Here is a 16,561-nt window from a genome sequence, read left to right on the forward strand (position 1 = left end):
TGTAAATGATCAGATAATCAATGCAGAGTATGTGAAACCACATGAGAAAACCAATATCAATGATAATGTGGATGACATCAAGCCTTCCAGGACTGATGACAAAGTTTGGTACAAGTTGTGGGACTTTATAATCTATGTTTGAGATGTAGGTGTGATGATGGATGTTATATTTTTACGATTAATCTTGAAAGTTGAAAATACAGGAATATTATATACATGAAAGCAAATGAAACAATAGATACGATAAATTTTGTTTTAGTTTGTACAATATAACAATCAATTAGTAGTAACAGTAGTGACACAGACAATGAAAAATCGAATGATATCAGTGATGATACCATATCTGTGATGGGCATTCAGAGTGTGAACTTCACAAAAATTCGCAACATATTATATGCGTAGATCACCACATATTGATAGATCTCCTTGAGAATCAATTATTGAAAGGAGGTTCATACGGTATCTCGCGAATACTGTACTATATATGAGAATTTAGTATGATATTTATGAAATTACGCTTGTTTTAGTTACATAAGGTTCACAAATCTGGTTATGGGATCTTCATGATATTCACAAAAAAAATCATATGAATCTACATTTTAGTGAGAGTTTGCAATGCTAGGAGAGCGTATCGATGTATTGCATGGACCTCAGGAGGACTACTCATGCAAAAAGTAAAAATGTCCTAAATAAATTAGACATTTACAAATTTGGACATATGGTAAATTTCTAAATTTGTAGGGCATTTCAAAAAACATGTCATTTTTGTTATATAATACTGTCATTTTTAGCTAAATAATTTTATCTTCATTGTTTTTTGCTAAGCCTAATTTGAATGCACTAAACATAATGTATGCCCCTATCAAATAAACCTAAGCTTTTGATTTGCTTACTTGTATTAAATCATCCCCAGGACATATATACATTGTCCCATTTGCACTTAAAGGGTAGGTGTGTCAACGGTTGGGGTTTGGTTTGACCCAGTTGAAACCAAACCCAGGTTTGATTTAAGATGATGGAACACGGTTCAGACATGGGACTAATCAAACTCAACATAAGAGAAACCATACCCAGATTCTTTAAGGTTTACAAGAACCAGACCCGGATCATACTCCGCTAAAATAATATCTACCCTTTTTATATTGAAAAATTGCATATCTCAATATATTAATCAGACCCTTTGAGTCCAACCCAGATTCTAATCTAACCTTCTTGTTTTTCACCAAACCCTGTCCCAATAGGGTATAGAACGGGTCAAACCCGACCCATTGACATATATAGGAGACAGTACCTGATTTAACATAATTGTCTTCATTGTTTTTGCTTAGCCTCAAGCATAGTGCCAAAAGTTAAAAACAATAAGTTATCACGATATTTTCAATTTCTCGAGAGCTTTTAGTCAAAAACATAAATATCATGTTTTAAACACGATATTTATGTTTTGTTTGCAATCTATCATGAAAAATTTGTGGTTTTTTATTTTTTTAATATTTTTTTATTTAAAAATTATTTTTACTCTTTTTGCCAATATTAAAAAAAAAATCAAGTTCTCACGAGATTTTGGCTGCTGTTTTTAACTTTTGTAGGATGAATCCCTCTGGGTTATTGATTATTTGAATCCTTTTTTTCCAAAGGTTGGGGTTAGAGAGATTATTGTGTTCATCATTGTTTAGAATTGTGAAAAAAAAATTTGTGAACTCGGTGTTTTTGGCTGACACCAATTCGAAAATAGCATTGAATTTGCTTTTCAAAAAAAAAAAATTTAAAAAATAATTCTTCAACTTAGCTTAAATCATTGTAGAATGCAAATATCAAATCATGGAATCTATCCTCAAGAAGGAAATTGGTATTCCATCATCTGTCTTCATATGCATCCCAATGCGATAGGCTTCACCCCTGAATTTGCTATTTTTTTAATATAAGTAAAAAATACTTAATTTTTTTTAATATTATTTTAATAGCTTTAACACTTTTCACACATTCTGATTGACACATAATATTTTTTTAATTATTTTCTGATCGATTTTAGAACGATTCACTTGAGTATCGGTATTGGCCCGATTCACCTGAATCATTGGCCAAATGATACAGGGTCGATACCGATCCTGACAACATTGATGCATCCACATTTTAATGGCTAATTTTCAATGACCATGAAGCTTTTGGTTGTAATTATATATCCACAATAGTTTTCTTATTTTTCTAATATCCCCAATTTTTTTTAATTTTTATCTTAAGAAAATAATCCTATAAGTTAGCCTTCAACTCACATCCTTGTTAATGAATTTCTTTAATCAACAACACTGATCAAGAAATAAAAGTGTTTTCCATTTAGTAATCTCCAATGTCTGGTCCAGGAGGGGTCCGCTCATTTGGTAGGGGTGACGTGTATGTCACCAAGTTGATGGGATGTCACAAGTTCGAAACCCGTGGGTGGTGTCCCTTGCCGCAAGGTCAAAGCTGAGGACCTCAAGAATAATGAATATATGGTATGTTTTAAAGGTAAAAAAGATTATGAGAGCTAGAGATATTTCTATATGGGTAGCATAATAATTTTGACTTCATAATCAACATTAGCTCAAGATTAAACAAACCATAGTTGCCATTTTATTGTCAGATTTTCAAAAACCTAGTGAATCCCAAAAAAATTATGATCTTTACAAAATATCAACTATTTTGAAAATATCATATCTTTATCACAGTATTGTCACATAATTAATGTAATATTTATATTTTTTACATAAATTTTATATTGCTTGTGTTTTTTATATTTTCATATATTTCTAAGATTTAAACACACCGATATTTTTTAAGATTGATCACAATATTTTTTCCTTTTCTGAGAAAATCCTGATAAGGAGATTTGTGACTGGAATAAACCAATGGTGTTAGAGAAATGGAGGCAGGATTATTGAAAAATGGAAAAACCTTGCATGATGTATTAATTAGGACCAAACTTTTGGTGGGCTTTTGAAAAATCAACCTATTTTATTTAATTTCCCAATGAAAATAGTGGTGCGCAGAATCTATAAATTGTAATTAAATAGGATCATTCAACCAAACCTTTTTTTATTTATTTATAACCCGAAGAAACCGCACCGGCATGAAAACATGGTCGCATGGGCTCAGGTCATTGTGCCGGCAGCATAAAACCTAGAGGCTAGGACCCCCGCTCTCGAGACTTATGCTACGCGTTCGCTAAAGAGGCCAATGAGGCTTGGGCCTCAGGGCCCCTGGGCCCAAAAAAAAATTTAGGGGCCCATTTTTAAGGCCCGAGCTCCCCATTTGTTTAGAAAAGGTTCGGGTAAAGGATCAGACCCGGATCTTTTATTCGACTCAGATCCGATTAAACATTAAAAACCCATGCGCCCCCTCTCCTTCTTCAATTTTTATTTAATACAATATAAATATTTGAAATATTATATTTGTTTAATGTGAATACAAATTTTATTGTTATTTTGATTCTTTAAAAAAAATTCGGAGGCGCTGCCCCCGAACTCCTACTATTAATAAGGGGCCCATTTTTTCCTTCCGCTTCAGGCCCTATAAAACACAGGTACGGCTCTGGGGCAACCCCATGAGAATCGAACCTTGACTGCCCGGCTAGTAGCCAAGCCCCCCACCCCACTACCCACCTTGTGGCAAACCTTCTTTCTTGTAAAACAAGATTCTTCATTAAAGACGTGATATGGATCACTTGTCTTAGCGTGCAAGTATATGGTAAGTATACGTCATTTTCTGCCCATATGGTGGATGATAAAAAAAAAAAAGTAAGTGCCACAAACAAGTTGCAACTACCAATTTATAGTGATTCTCACCTACTCATGATTAATTAGGCATGTCCATATCTAGCCCTAGGGTGTGGATACCCCTTTAATGGTCTCTATACAAATGAGATTAGGTGGTCCCTCGGCGCCAGGGCAGCTTATGGGCCGGCCCGACCCAGCCCGCCATGAGCCCACCTCTGACTTGAAGTGAGAATATATATATATATATATATATTCAGCTTGGCCTGTTTTGGTCGACAGGCCTAATGGGCGGACCTGGGGAGAAGGTGCTGACTCCCTTCGTCCCAGGTTTGACTTCCACCGGTTGTGCGGGTGCCTCTAACTGGTGGGCGCTATAAGGACTTGGGTGTCAGTAGGGCTGGTAAACGAACTTTACAAGACGAGGTTGAAGTGTTCAAGCTTGGCTCATTCTTGTAGTGAGCCAAGCCGAGTTCGAGCTCATAATCAGCCTGAGTTAAATGAGCTGAGTTTGAGAATGCTTGCTTATAGAAGAAATACACTATTTCCTAGCTGGAAGAAATAGGATTACATAAAATACATGTAAAATATATTTCTTACTACCCAACAGACTTATAAGAGCCCAGGAGCGGAGCCGAGCCGAGTAACTATTGTTCGTATTCAGCTTGCTGAGCCTATTTTACAGGTTTGAACGACCTTTTTATGAGTCAAACATGAGTCAAGCCACGAGTGACTCGGCATGTTTCCTAGCTCTATGTGTCTGTGACCCCACCCAAGGTTTACCTCATAAGGGGCAGGCCTATTCTGTTAATGGGTTCTCGGCTAGGGTTCCTTATCATTAAAAAAACAATGTTAAGCACAATTGTGGCTCGAGTTAGGCATGCGAGGTAGGGGTGTCAATGGATCAGGTTTGGTTTAAACCCAGGTGAAACTAGACCCAAACCTGATTTGAGATGATGGTAGCAGGTCTCGACCTGGGTCTAATCGGACTCACCATAAGAGAGAAACCATACCTGGATCTTATAAGGATTACATGAACCAGACCCAGTAAAATAATATTTTTTATTATTTTTACATTGAAAAAAATGTGGATCTTAATCGTAACTCAGGTCGGCCCGGGTCTAGCATGAAATTTTACAAACCATACCTGACTCCATATATTAATTAGACCCTTTGGGTCCGACCTGGATTCTGATCAGACCTTCTTATTTATCACCAAGCGCTAACCCTATGGTGTTTGGTACAGGTCGGATCCAGGTCAAACCCAACCCATTGACACCCCTAATCAGAGGATCCAATCAGAATCTTGATCCAGGTGTAAGCATGAAGATCAAACCAGGCATGTTCCTATTTCACCGACCTTACAGCACTGGAGGTTTACTAATCAATGAACTGAACCCGGAAACCCCTGTTCGGGGTGGGCCATGCCAGGGTGTAATCAAATGCAGCTCGAAATCAGCCCACCCCAGGCTGGACCAGGTGGTTATCTGATGCTTTCCTTAGAGAATCAAAGAGGGTCCATTTATATGTAGACCTAGATCCGGTTGGGAATTGCCAGATCAGGTCTAGAAATGGACCCAAGCCCACCTTAGTCTGACTTGGGTCCAACCAGTTTGAGTGCAGCTTGAGGTATGCAAATGGTTTGGATTCAGATCGGATGCAGTCAATACCATATTTGACTAATTGGATGTTGGCTGTACAGATCTGAATTCAGATTAGGATTTGGATGAAGAAAAAAAGCTCATAAAATATTCTCTTTTTTACATGCAAACAGATTCGGATATCCATCAAATTCAGATATTTGTGGAATTCAGTAGCAAAAATCAAACCCATATCAGCATCCCGAATGTAATCGGATACGGTTTTGGCTTACTAAATGCAGCTGAACGAAGTCAGATATCGGATAAAATCCGATTCATTGACATCCCTATTGACACGTAGATGAGTTGAAGGGACAGCCAGCCCAATCATGAAAACTTGCTTTCCAAGTGTAAGGGTGAACAACGGGTCAGATATCCAATGGGTAGTCGGCTAACCAACCCGAGATGGGCCTTGCCGCGTATTGAGGTCCAATGCACAATAACTGTCAATCCTGACCCAGCCAGACTAGTAAATGGACTGGATCTTGGTAGGACCAAAATCATACTCTCGATGGAGCCTGTGAGCTCAACCTAACCCATGAGACTCTGACTGATATGACCAGGGTCTGCCCCAAATCAAACAAGAGTCGAGTTGGGCTATTGGTGGGCCTGGGTCCGAGTCAGGCCTGTTGGTCTGTAACGGGGCGGGTGTGACCAGCCAGACCCATATCCACCCCTATGCAAGTGGATGTTGGAGATGTGCTGACGATCAATTCTCTCTTGGAAAGGAACTCCTGAATGAGAGTTATATTTTGGCCCCTATGGGTGAATCTTCAATCGTGAGCTTATCAACCACTTACCAAGTTGGAAAAGAAGAGAAATCTTTTAAGAACAGGGGTGTCAATGGGTCCGGTTTGGTGCAGACTCAGGCCTGATCTGATATTATGGTACCGGGTCTGGACTTGGATCTAATTGGACTCACATATAAGAAACCATACATGGATCCTATAAGGATTACATGAACCAGACCCGAACCACACCCAGTAAAATAATATTTTTTACATTTAAAAATTGCAGATCTTGGTCGAAAGTCGGGTCAGGGCTTGGTCTGGTATGAAATTTCATAAACCATACCTGGCTCCATATATTAATCAGATCCTTCGAGTTTGACCCAGATTCTAATCGGACCTTTTCATTTATTACCAAACCCTAACCCTGGGTTAAACTGGACACATTGACACCCAAGGCAGGTAAAAGATACACAAGCTGGTATAAGGACAATGTCAACTCCTATTGAAGCAAAGATTTTTGCGGGCAGGTTATATGTCCCCCCCCCCAACAGTGGGTGTTTCTCAGCCCTCATTGAGGGTCGCATGGGGCTCAATGGGGTGTACGGGGGAGCCGCACACCACCGTACATCCTGCAGGTATACCCCACTGAGCATCACACGGCGCTCAGTGGGGACCCCGGAACATGCACTGTAGCAGTGAGTGTTCCGGGGGTGCACACGCAACACCCTCTCAAGATTTTCTATGCTTGGTACCACCCTTTTGTCTGCCCTGATGAAAATGAAAAGGCCATTGCCAGCCTATGACTTATATTTTCAAGTTATATGGCAGGCCCGGCTATATATATATATATATATATATATATATATATATATATATATATATATATATATATATATATATATATATATATATATATAGAGAGAGAGAGAGAGAGAGAGAGAGAGAGAGAGAGAGAGAGTACAACACCAAATATTTTCATGACAGGAAAGCAGGTAGGGTCCCCTGCTTATTTTAATGACACATTAATAATGTGGAAAAGGAAAAATCCTAGTGACTAGATAGATCTGGCAAGACTGGAGTGGAGATGATATTAAATTATTCAACTATTGATTACCCTTAATTTAATAATTTAATTTAATATGAAAAAAATGGTGACTTTTTAGTGGAGAGAGTTTTTCTAAATAATACACTTTTTGATAAAAAACATGCTTCCATGAAAGGTAGAGAAATGTTTCCTACCAAAATAAAATCTATTTTTACACTCCCTGCCACCCATCTCACCGCCATCACCCATCTCACCATCACCACCACCCTCCTCCTCTCTCTAATTTTTTCACATTTTCCCACTTTGTTTTTCTCATGCTAAACAAACAAGCGATCTTTTTTTTTTGAAAAACTTCTCCTATCAAAAACTCTCTTAGGCAAAACTTTCTTTTCCTATGAGAGTTTTTCTCTCTATTTAGGACACATTTTGAAGCAAAAAAAAACTCTCACAAGAAAAAAAAATTATGAAAAGTTTTCATATGAAACTTTTCTAAATGAATTTTTTTGCTTGTTTATTTAGCATGAGAAAAGCAGAGTGAGAAAACATGAAAAATGTGTGTGAGAGAGATGGCCAATCACCCCTCTTAAAGAAAGGTGTTTGATCAGATATATAGAGAGCGATGGTCCACCATGCCCAAAAGAGAGATCTGAAAATAGTAGCGGGCAGCTCTTAGAGAAAGGTGGTTCAACCAGATAGAGAGAGAGGGGTTACCTACCATACCCAATAGAGAGAGATCTGAAAATGGTAGTGGATGGTTCTTAGAGAAAAGTGGTTTGACGAAAGAGTGAGAGAGAGAGGGATCTAAAAATGGTGGTGAGCAGGAAGATGAAGACAAAAGAAACTCTTATTGTGGCAACCCCATGAAATGAGGTGTGTTGTGGGTGAACAAGGGCAGGTTATATGTTCCCCCAGGAACATGCATTGTAGCTACAATGCATGTTCTTGGGTCTCCACTGAGAGTCGTGTGGCACTCAGTGGGGTGTACGGGGGAGCTGTACACCAGCTTACATCAGCCTGACAGTATATGGCTCCCCATACACCCCGTTGAGCACCACGCGACGCTCAGTGGGGACCCAGGAACATGCACTGTAGCTACAATGCATGTTTCGGGGGTGCACACGCAGCACTCTCTCTGGGTGAACGGTTGCCCTAATGTAAAAAAAAAAAGATAGGAAAAATTCTGCTACCTCCCAAGCTAAAAGAATTTTTTCTATCAAAAATAAAACTTTTTTAAAAAAACTACTATTTAAAAAAAATGTTCTCTTGTTTGGAACAATTGGAAAAGTTTTTTTTTACTTGCATTTTTCCTACCATTTTCTAGCTTCCGAATATACCCTTATATTTGATAGCTGGATTTGGAACATAATGATTCAAATTTAGTGCATTAATATCAAGGCCATATGGTGGTGGCTTTTACCAATCAGCATATATCTAGTGAGTGATTCTAACAATTCACATTACACCTTTGCTTTTGAGACATTTAGGTTAAAGAGTACAAATCAAACATTGTTAATGGAAACTTTTTTTAGGAATTTGTTAAATAAGTCATATTTATCTAACATACAACAAACAACAACAACTACGCCTTCATCCCAAAACAATTGGGGTCGGTGATATGAACCAAAAAAGAAAATCATTATGGGTCTTCCACATGAATCCTTCTCCTCCAATCATTTCTATCTAACATAAATAGCTATTTTAAACACGAGTTTATCTAACTTTAAACCCATTGTATGGAAGTTAGAAATGTACAACTATGATTCTCATAGGGATTCCCTTTATGTTTAGGGACATGAAACCACACCTAACACGTGTGGAGAATATTTTATTATTTTAATAAATTTAACAATATTTTGAATAGTAAATATAAAATCAAAATATCTTTTTTGACGACGAGGAACCCTTGCCTAGAACTCAGGGGGCGTTTGAATCACGAACACTCATGGACAAGAACACTCCATAATATTCAGTTCTGTTGTGACCTGGTCGTGGACATTACCAGCATTTACATCAACCATGTTAGAACACTATTATCCTTGGGTCTAGCGTTTGATTCATCTTTGCAGACAACTTGGACACATGTTTAAAATTTTAATATTTTGATAAAAAAAATCATATTTGAAGCACAAAAAAAGAAAATTTGATTTAACAAGTATTCACTCAATAAATTGGAAAAATAGGGTTAAAATACACTCAATAAATTGAAAATTGATGATTAAATACAAAATCCTTAAAAATCTAAAGCATACCTAAAAAAAATCAGATTTAACATCTTTTGCTCAATAAATTGCAAAAACAGGGATAAAATACAAAAACCCTTAAAATCGAAAGTATATAAAAAAAATGAGATTTAGCATTATTTCCTCAATAAATAGCAATAATAAAGATTAAAATACAAAATTCTTAAAATCTAAAGCATAAAAAATTAGATTTAACACCATTAACTCAATAAATTGCAAAAATAGGTATTAAAATATAAAATTCCTAAAATCTAAAGCATATCCAAAAAAATTAAATTTAACATCATTCACTCAATAAATTGCAAAAATAAAGATTAAAAAACAAATTTCCTAAAATCCAAAACATACCTGAAAAAAAATGAATTTCACAAACCCTAACCTTAAAATCGAATTAGGTTTTGCTGTCCATGACTGAGAGGGGAGGGGAGGGGGGTTGACTGTAGGTGAGAGAGTACCAGATACTGTAGCCAGAGGCGCCGGAAGGAGATAGTCTTGCCGGAGGCAGCGAGAGGAAATGGGGGATGAGAGGAGAAGAGAGTTGTCTCTCTTTTTTTTCTCGAGTTAAAGCTAGGGGCAGCCCTCGATGTTCCATGGGAAGGGGCAGAGCATCGCGGGACACCCACCAGCAGTGTCCATGCTGCCCTGCGTGTGCCCACCCACGTGGACCCACGCAGTGGGCGTCCCGCAGACTGAGTGTTCAGCCCATTCAAATGCCCCCCTAATGGATAGGGTAATCGATACCCAAGCCTTTACCAAGCCCCAATAGTTAAAAGATCCCACACACACCCGGTAAGAGTCAAACTTGAGACGAAGGGGTCGGGTCAGCACCTTTTCCCCAGGCATGGGGCCAACCAAGAAAGTAAGCAGGTTTAAATATATTTATCAAAATATCAAAACAATTCTTTAATCTATAAAATAATAACCTATTATTGCAAAAAAAAAAAATGCGTACCCACACTCAAACATTAAACGTGGTTTCCTCTATGAAATGGCCTCAAGTGCAAATTATCTGAAAGAAACACACACACACACCATGAAACAAACAAAATAACTATTCAACAGGAAAACCACTATCTTCCTTTACATCCATCAAACACCAAACTCTCTCTCATAAATACTACTTTACAATTGAGGAAGTAAACCAGACCAAACAGAGATGATGATGAACTCCAATTGAGTGAGCTATGCACCCCTTGTGATCTCTCTCCCAAATGGTCATCCATTGCATTTGATCCATCGAGCTACATCACAATTTCAGGCTTCATGATATTTGATTTGATCTCCTTGTGCGGGAGAACAATACCTCCATTGCTGTAGATCTCGTCCGAGACATGGACATCCTCCCCGAGTATAGTCATGTTATCGATACGTGCCCATTGGCCAACAGTTGAGTGCCACCCAACTATGCTGCTGGAAATGCAGGCGTGCTGCTTGATGCGCGCTCCTCGCATCACAGTGCAGCGCGAGAGCCTGACACCCGACTCGACGATGCAGCCGGGTCCAATGGCCACATCCGGGCCAATCAGACAGCCTTCACCAATCTGTGCAGTCTCATCAAGTAAAACGTTTCCCACTATATGAGAGCCCGAGGCCAGCTTAGTGGACGATTTCTTCCTAAGAGAGTCCAGATAGAGTCTCACGCCTAAGATGTAATCCTTTGGCTGCCCAATATCCATCCAGAAGCCTGGTAGTACCATAGCATACAGCTTCTTGTCCGCTGCAATCTTGGGGAAGACTTCTTTCTCGATTGAGGTGGGCCTTAACTGAATCCGATCCAAAACCGAGGGATTGAGCAGGTAGATCCCGGCGTTGATCTTGTTTCCCACGAAACGTTTTGGTTTCTCCACAAATTTCTCGACTTCTCCAGTTTGTTCATCAAGAACTACAACCCCATATTTGGATGGCTCATCAACCTGATCAAGAGATATTCAGCAGAAGAAACATGAGAAAATTCAAATTGGATGCAATTAGTATTTCTTTCATAATATCTCAATAATTGTGAGAAAATCTGGATGGAGTATGTGCAGAGATGATGCAAGTAGCAATTGAAAAAGTAAAAAGAAAAAAGAAAAATCTATATATGGATACCTTGGTGACCATAATAGATGCCTCTCCACCATGAGATTTGTGAAATTCAATCATTTCTTTCAGTGGGTACTCACTAATAACGTCACTGTTGAGGACAAAAAAGGGTTCTCCGGACCCATCAATCAGCTTATCCCTTGCTAGAGCCAACGGGCCAGCAGTCCCTAGTGGCTCAGTCTCCTGTGAACAGGCGATCTTGATGTCAAGCTTCGACTCAAAATCTTTCAAGAAGCTCAGCATCACCTGAACAGAGTTTTCAGTCTTCAGTATACCAGCTAAACAATTATATAGCTCCTAGAATCACAGAGAAAAAGAAATTTCATGCGCTCGTTTTACCTCTGGTTGGTAATTGATGGCTAACACAACTTCAGTCACTCCAATAGCTTTTAGAGCCTCAATCTATGAGCATATTCGCCAAAATCAATCTCAGATTTCAGAGATCTTCAAGAGGAAATTAATGAAAATGAAAAATGCAATAAAAAAGACAAAAATATCTACAAATTCCAATATACCTGATGGAGAATCATTGGCTTATTGGCAAAGTCCACAAGAGGTTTTGGGAAACTTAGAGTAAGTGGGCGCAGACGAGTCCCAAAACCACCCACAAGAATGAGAGCCTTCATGGTGATGTTCTGAGTGGCAAGACCGAATGGAATTTACTCCAAGAAGCTCAGAATTTGAAGACCTATGGAAAGGAAATAGTTGGCCGGAAGTCAGAAAACCAGTATTATTCAATGATCACAAATAAACAATCTGAAGCTCCTTCAAAATAGACTCAATGAAAATTTCAGTAATAAGAAACAGAATTCATGCCTTAGAAAACCTGAAGAAATAGATGCTTAAATTGTGACCAAAAGATCATGTTCACTGGATAAATGAAAGCTGTCAAAGTTAATAGCTGCTCGTTAAAGTTAATAGCTGCTCGTTAATGCATAAGTTAAAGTTTCAAAGATAGGACGGAACTGAGCGGAAATACCAGTGATACAAGCAACCAAAGGAAGAAAGAGACAAAACTTGAGCATGAAGGACGGGATTCATAGCCAAGTGTTAGAGAAGAGCTTGAATGAATAAAGCCAGGTGTTGAGGGAAGCTGAAAAAAGGGTAACTGAAAGAAACAGCACATCTTCAACAAAGTAAATGCGATACAGAATGGCAAGCACCAAAAAGACACACACTGCATATTAAAAGTAAAAGGCCATGGAGCAATATACAAAAAGTTCAAACGAAATAACAATTTAATTTTGAAAAATTATGAGGCTTCAGAATTAAGTTTTGGATCCTATTGAAATAAAGGAACACACCAAAGTTAACAGCTGTTAGAAGGGAAGAAGCTGAGAAACTAGTAGAAAAGTCCAAAGGCAGAGGAAAACGCTCACAAAGGAAACATAAGCCATTCTCAGCTAAGAACCAAAAACATCAGAATTGGAAAAGAAAAGAAAAAAAAAGGAAATGAAAGACGGTATATAAGATGACCAAATTGACCGATTAATTGCTCCTAGCCAGAAACCAAAAAGCGTGGCGTAGTGAGAGGATATGTGAACCATAATCCACAGAGGATATAATGCAGAGAGAGAGAGAGAGAGAGAGAGAGAGAGAGAGAGAGAGAGAGAGAGAGAGAGAGAGAGAGAGAGAGAGAGAGAGAGAGAGAGAGAGTAAACAACTTCCTTTAAAGAAATGATAAATCGCCTGGATCTGAGCATATGGTAAAAAAAAGGCCAAAAGTATTTTAACTACAGAAATCAACGTTCAAAAGATTATGACAGGTATAAAATGGAGCTGCAAACTTAATTCACTCAACGAGAAAACACATTAGAAACAAGGTCCCTATGCTAAGAAAGCACAAGATACACAAATTGGAAACTAATTGAAAATCTAGATTACTTTCATGGATATAATTACTCCCAAAGTAAACAAATATTCAGAAATGGAAACATGTCCGAATAAGCAAAGAAAATAAAAGATAAATTTCTAGTGACTAAATTGAGTAATTAAGAACCTTAGCTGCCTAGCATACGTTTCATAGGAGAAAGTATTAGAAAAGCAGAAACTGGAATGTGTTTTCGAATTTCACCTTGAACTCTATGAACTACCAGAAAATTCTAAGTAAAGAAACCAAATCAATACCAGATCTGAAATTCAAGGACGTAAAGGAGATTAGGATAAACTTCCTAGAGCCAACAGAAGCTTGAAAACCCACCACAAGAATGTGAAATCAATGTAGCATAAGAAGAAACGAACACACTAGAACAACAAAAAAGTCGAGAAAGAAAATTTATCCGAAAAAATGAACAAAGCAAGATATCCATCCTCTCTATCCATTCAGTTAGGACCATTCCGTTCCAAATGAGCGGCCTACGCCCTAAAACTTGACAAAAAAAAAGCAGAACGGCAAGAAAAACACCCTAAAGCCGGACCAAAATATGCCAAAAAAATACGAAGTTTGCAGTAAATACACTCAACTAAAAGATTCACCGAGATGAGACAAAGCGTGCAACAAAAAAGAGCTTTTTGAAGTACTCAAGGAGTAACGAACCGAATTTCCCGCAAGCTCAACGAAGATAACAAGCAATCACATGAATTCGACACACAAAACAAAGCAAAGCTAGAATTTTTGGTCCAAAACTACATTGCAACGGATTTTTAGAAATCAGGCGTCGGATTTCAGAAAAACAAAAATCAGGACGGCTAAAAGACGGATCCGCCGGAATTTTAAGAATAAGGGCCAGAAACTCCAGGAAAAAAAACGACCGAAGTTTGGGTGCTAAAGGAACGTTCTCCGGATTCTCACCTAGAAGACAAGAGATCCAAGAAGGAAACCGATATTTCTGCTGTGATCTCGGGCGGGAATAGTCGGGCGGAGAGCTCTTCCCTCGCTTCTCGCTTCCTCCCACGGGAAGCGTCGATCTAGACGGGGATGAGAATTCCTACAAGGAACGACGTCCGCGACCACTATTTAAACACGTCGGGCGGATCTCAAACCGCTTGCGTTTCCACCGTTTAAGCAATCGAATCGAGTCCGCTTACGGCAAGGCTTTTCCGGCGCACCAGCAGGGTCAAACCCCTTGCCTAACCTTTCTGGACCTTTATTTTAGATCCAGATCCAAATTTATATCCGGATCCTAACTGGTTAACCTTTTCCCTTTTTATGGTTAATTAAGAAAGAACAACACAATCATTCACGAGTAGGTGTGGGCAATGGGCAGACTTTGGGTCAAGGTTTTTTAGGTTCTGTGATCATCGCAAAAAATTTTCTCTCTTGTGTTTCTCTCTCTTTCTTTCTAACCTCTATTTTTTCTTTTTGAAGGAGAAAATAAAAGACAGAAAAAAAGAAAAAAGAAAAAAGAAAAGAAGAGAGAGAAGAACTCTTTTGCAAGGTCTCACTTGACCTTAATTTTGAAAATATTTAAAAAAATTACTCGTCTTCGTTTTGAAATATTTGCGGAAAAATGAAGAGACGAGATTCGCTCGTCGGTATGAGGTTCGACCATTCTTGGCGCCTTTACCAGGGGTAATAGAACTAATGATCGAATTTATGCCTTTATTTTGCCTAAATATTATCTAAGAATTTATTTTAAGTAAAAAAATATACAGAGAATCGTGCTTGTGCAATGTAAATGCAGAAATGTATGCTTTTGAGAAAACACTTTTGGAAATCTGAGATTTTTCAGGTGATTCTGAAATAAATATGATAATGGAGTGAAGAAATGATTTTTGAAAGTTGAATCTAACTTAGAACCTGAGATAGATCTGAAAAGATATTTGAAATTCTAAGTTTTGAAATAATCAAAGTTGGGAAAATAAATCTTGATTTGAAAAGAATGAACAGAAAGGGGAATTTTTGAAGCTGAGATGGAAAAATGAAGTTTCAAAGTCAAAATGGACTTTGAATTTGAATTTTGAATCTGGATTTCGAAGTAGAGATGAAATTTGAAATGAAACTGAATTCCAGATTTTAAAGTTTGAAATCAGGATGGAATTCGGATTTGAGAGATCCAAATGGAATTTGAAAAATAGAATTGGACTTTAAGAAGTCCAGATGTGATCTGAAAATGGAATTTTGGTTTTTAAATCTAAAATTGGGAATAGAATTGGATTTGAAATCCGGAATTCCAGATGAAATTTGAATTTGAAGTCTGAATCCTACATGGAATTAGATCCGAAGTCTAGAAAAAAATAAAGTTGAATTCAAAATCTAGGATCCTAAATGGGATTGGATCCGAAGTCTGGGATCCAAAAAAATGGAGTTGGATCTGAAATCTGGAATCCTAAATGGAATTGGATCCGAAGAATGAGATTGGCTTTTTGAAGATCTGAATCCAATATGGAATTGAGTTCTAAATTTAGAACCCAAGGTGAAATTTGGATCTTTTGTAGATCCAAAATGGGACTTTCGAAGATGGATCTGGGTTTTGAAAACCCAGATTGAATTTAAAACTTAGGAAACATCGAATTTTGAGATTCAGAATCAATCTCAAAACTTTGATTTTAAATTTTTGAGAGTCAAGGCTCAAAGGATGAACTTGATTTAAAGCTTGAGTTTTTTTTAAATCAGAAGATGAATCAGAAATTTCAAAGTTTAAATAGAGCTTTGAAATTGAACTTCGAGATGTTTGATTTAAAATTTTTGAAATTGAATCCTGAAAAATGAATTTGGAACTTTAAAGTTGATTTGAACTTTGAAATTTGATTAGAATTAGAAATTGAATTTTGAATATACAAATGAATTTCAAAGTCAAATTGGACTTTGAATTTGGAATAAGAAGATGAATAAGAAATTTTAAAGTCTAGATTGAGCTTTGAAATTTGATCTGAGGTGTTAATTTGAATTCGAAATTGAATCCTGAAAAATAAATTTAGAATTCTAAAGTTGAATTGAACTTTGAAATTTGATTTGAATTTGAAATGGAATTTTTGAATATAAAAATGGATTTGAAATTTCAAAGTCAAACTGGACTTCAAAATTGAATTTTGAATCTTGAAATAAGATAGAATTGATGAATTGAAATAGAATTTGAAGAAAGATATTCACGATCACTTGGATTTTGAAAAAGAATTTTGAAAATATGATGCAATT

At 37.4% G+C, this 16,561-nt stretch overlaps 1 protein-coding gene across 1 annotated transcript; it reads right to left on the reverse strand.

Annotated features, from left to right (window-relative positions):
• Positions 1 to 10,386: 10,386 nt before the first annotated feature.
• On the reverse strand, positions 10,387 to 14,412 carry LOC149821412 (mannose-1-phosphate guanylyltransferase 1). Its single transcript, XM_089982445.1, has 5 exons — positions 14,276 to 14,412; positions 12,000 to 12,172; positions 11,824 to 11,886; positions 11,491 to 11,730; positions 10,387 to 11,315 (listed from the first exon to the last, which is right to left on the reverse strand). The coding sequence occupies exons 2-5, from the start codon at positions 12,108 to 12,110 to the stop codon at positions 10,644 to 10,646; spliced, it is 1,086 nt and encodes a 361-aa protein (XP_089838571.1). The 5' UTR covers positions 12,111 to 12,172; positions 14,276 to 14,412; the 3' UTR covers positions 10,387 to 10,643.
• Positions 14,413 to 16,561: the final 2,149 nt, after the last annotated feature.

This window comes from Nuphar pumila, chromosome 12 (genome assembly GCF_984573655.1).
Source record: "Nuphar pumila chromosome 12, dmNupPumi1.hap1.1, whole genome shotgun sequence".
NCBI classification, from domain to species: domain Eukaryota; kingdom Viridiplantae; phylum Streptophyta; class Magnoliopsida; order Nymphaeales; family Nymphaeaceae; genus Nuphar; species Nuphar pumila.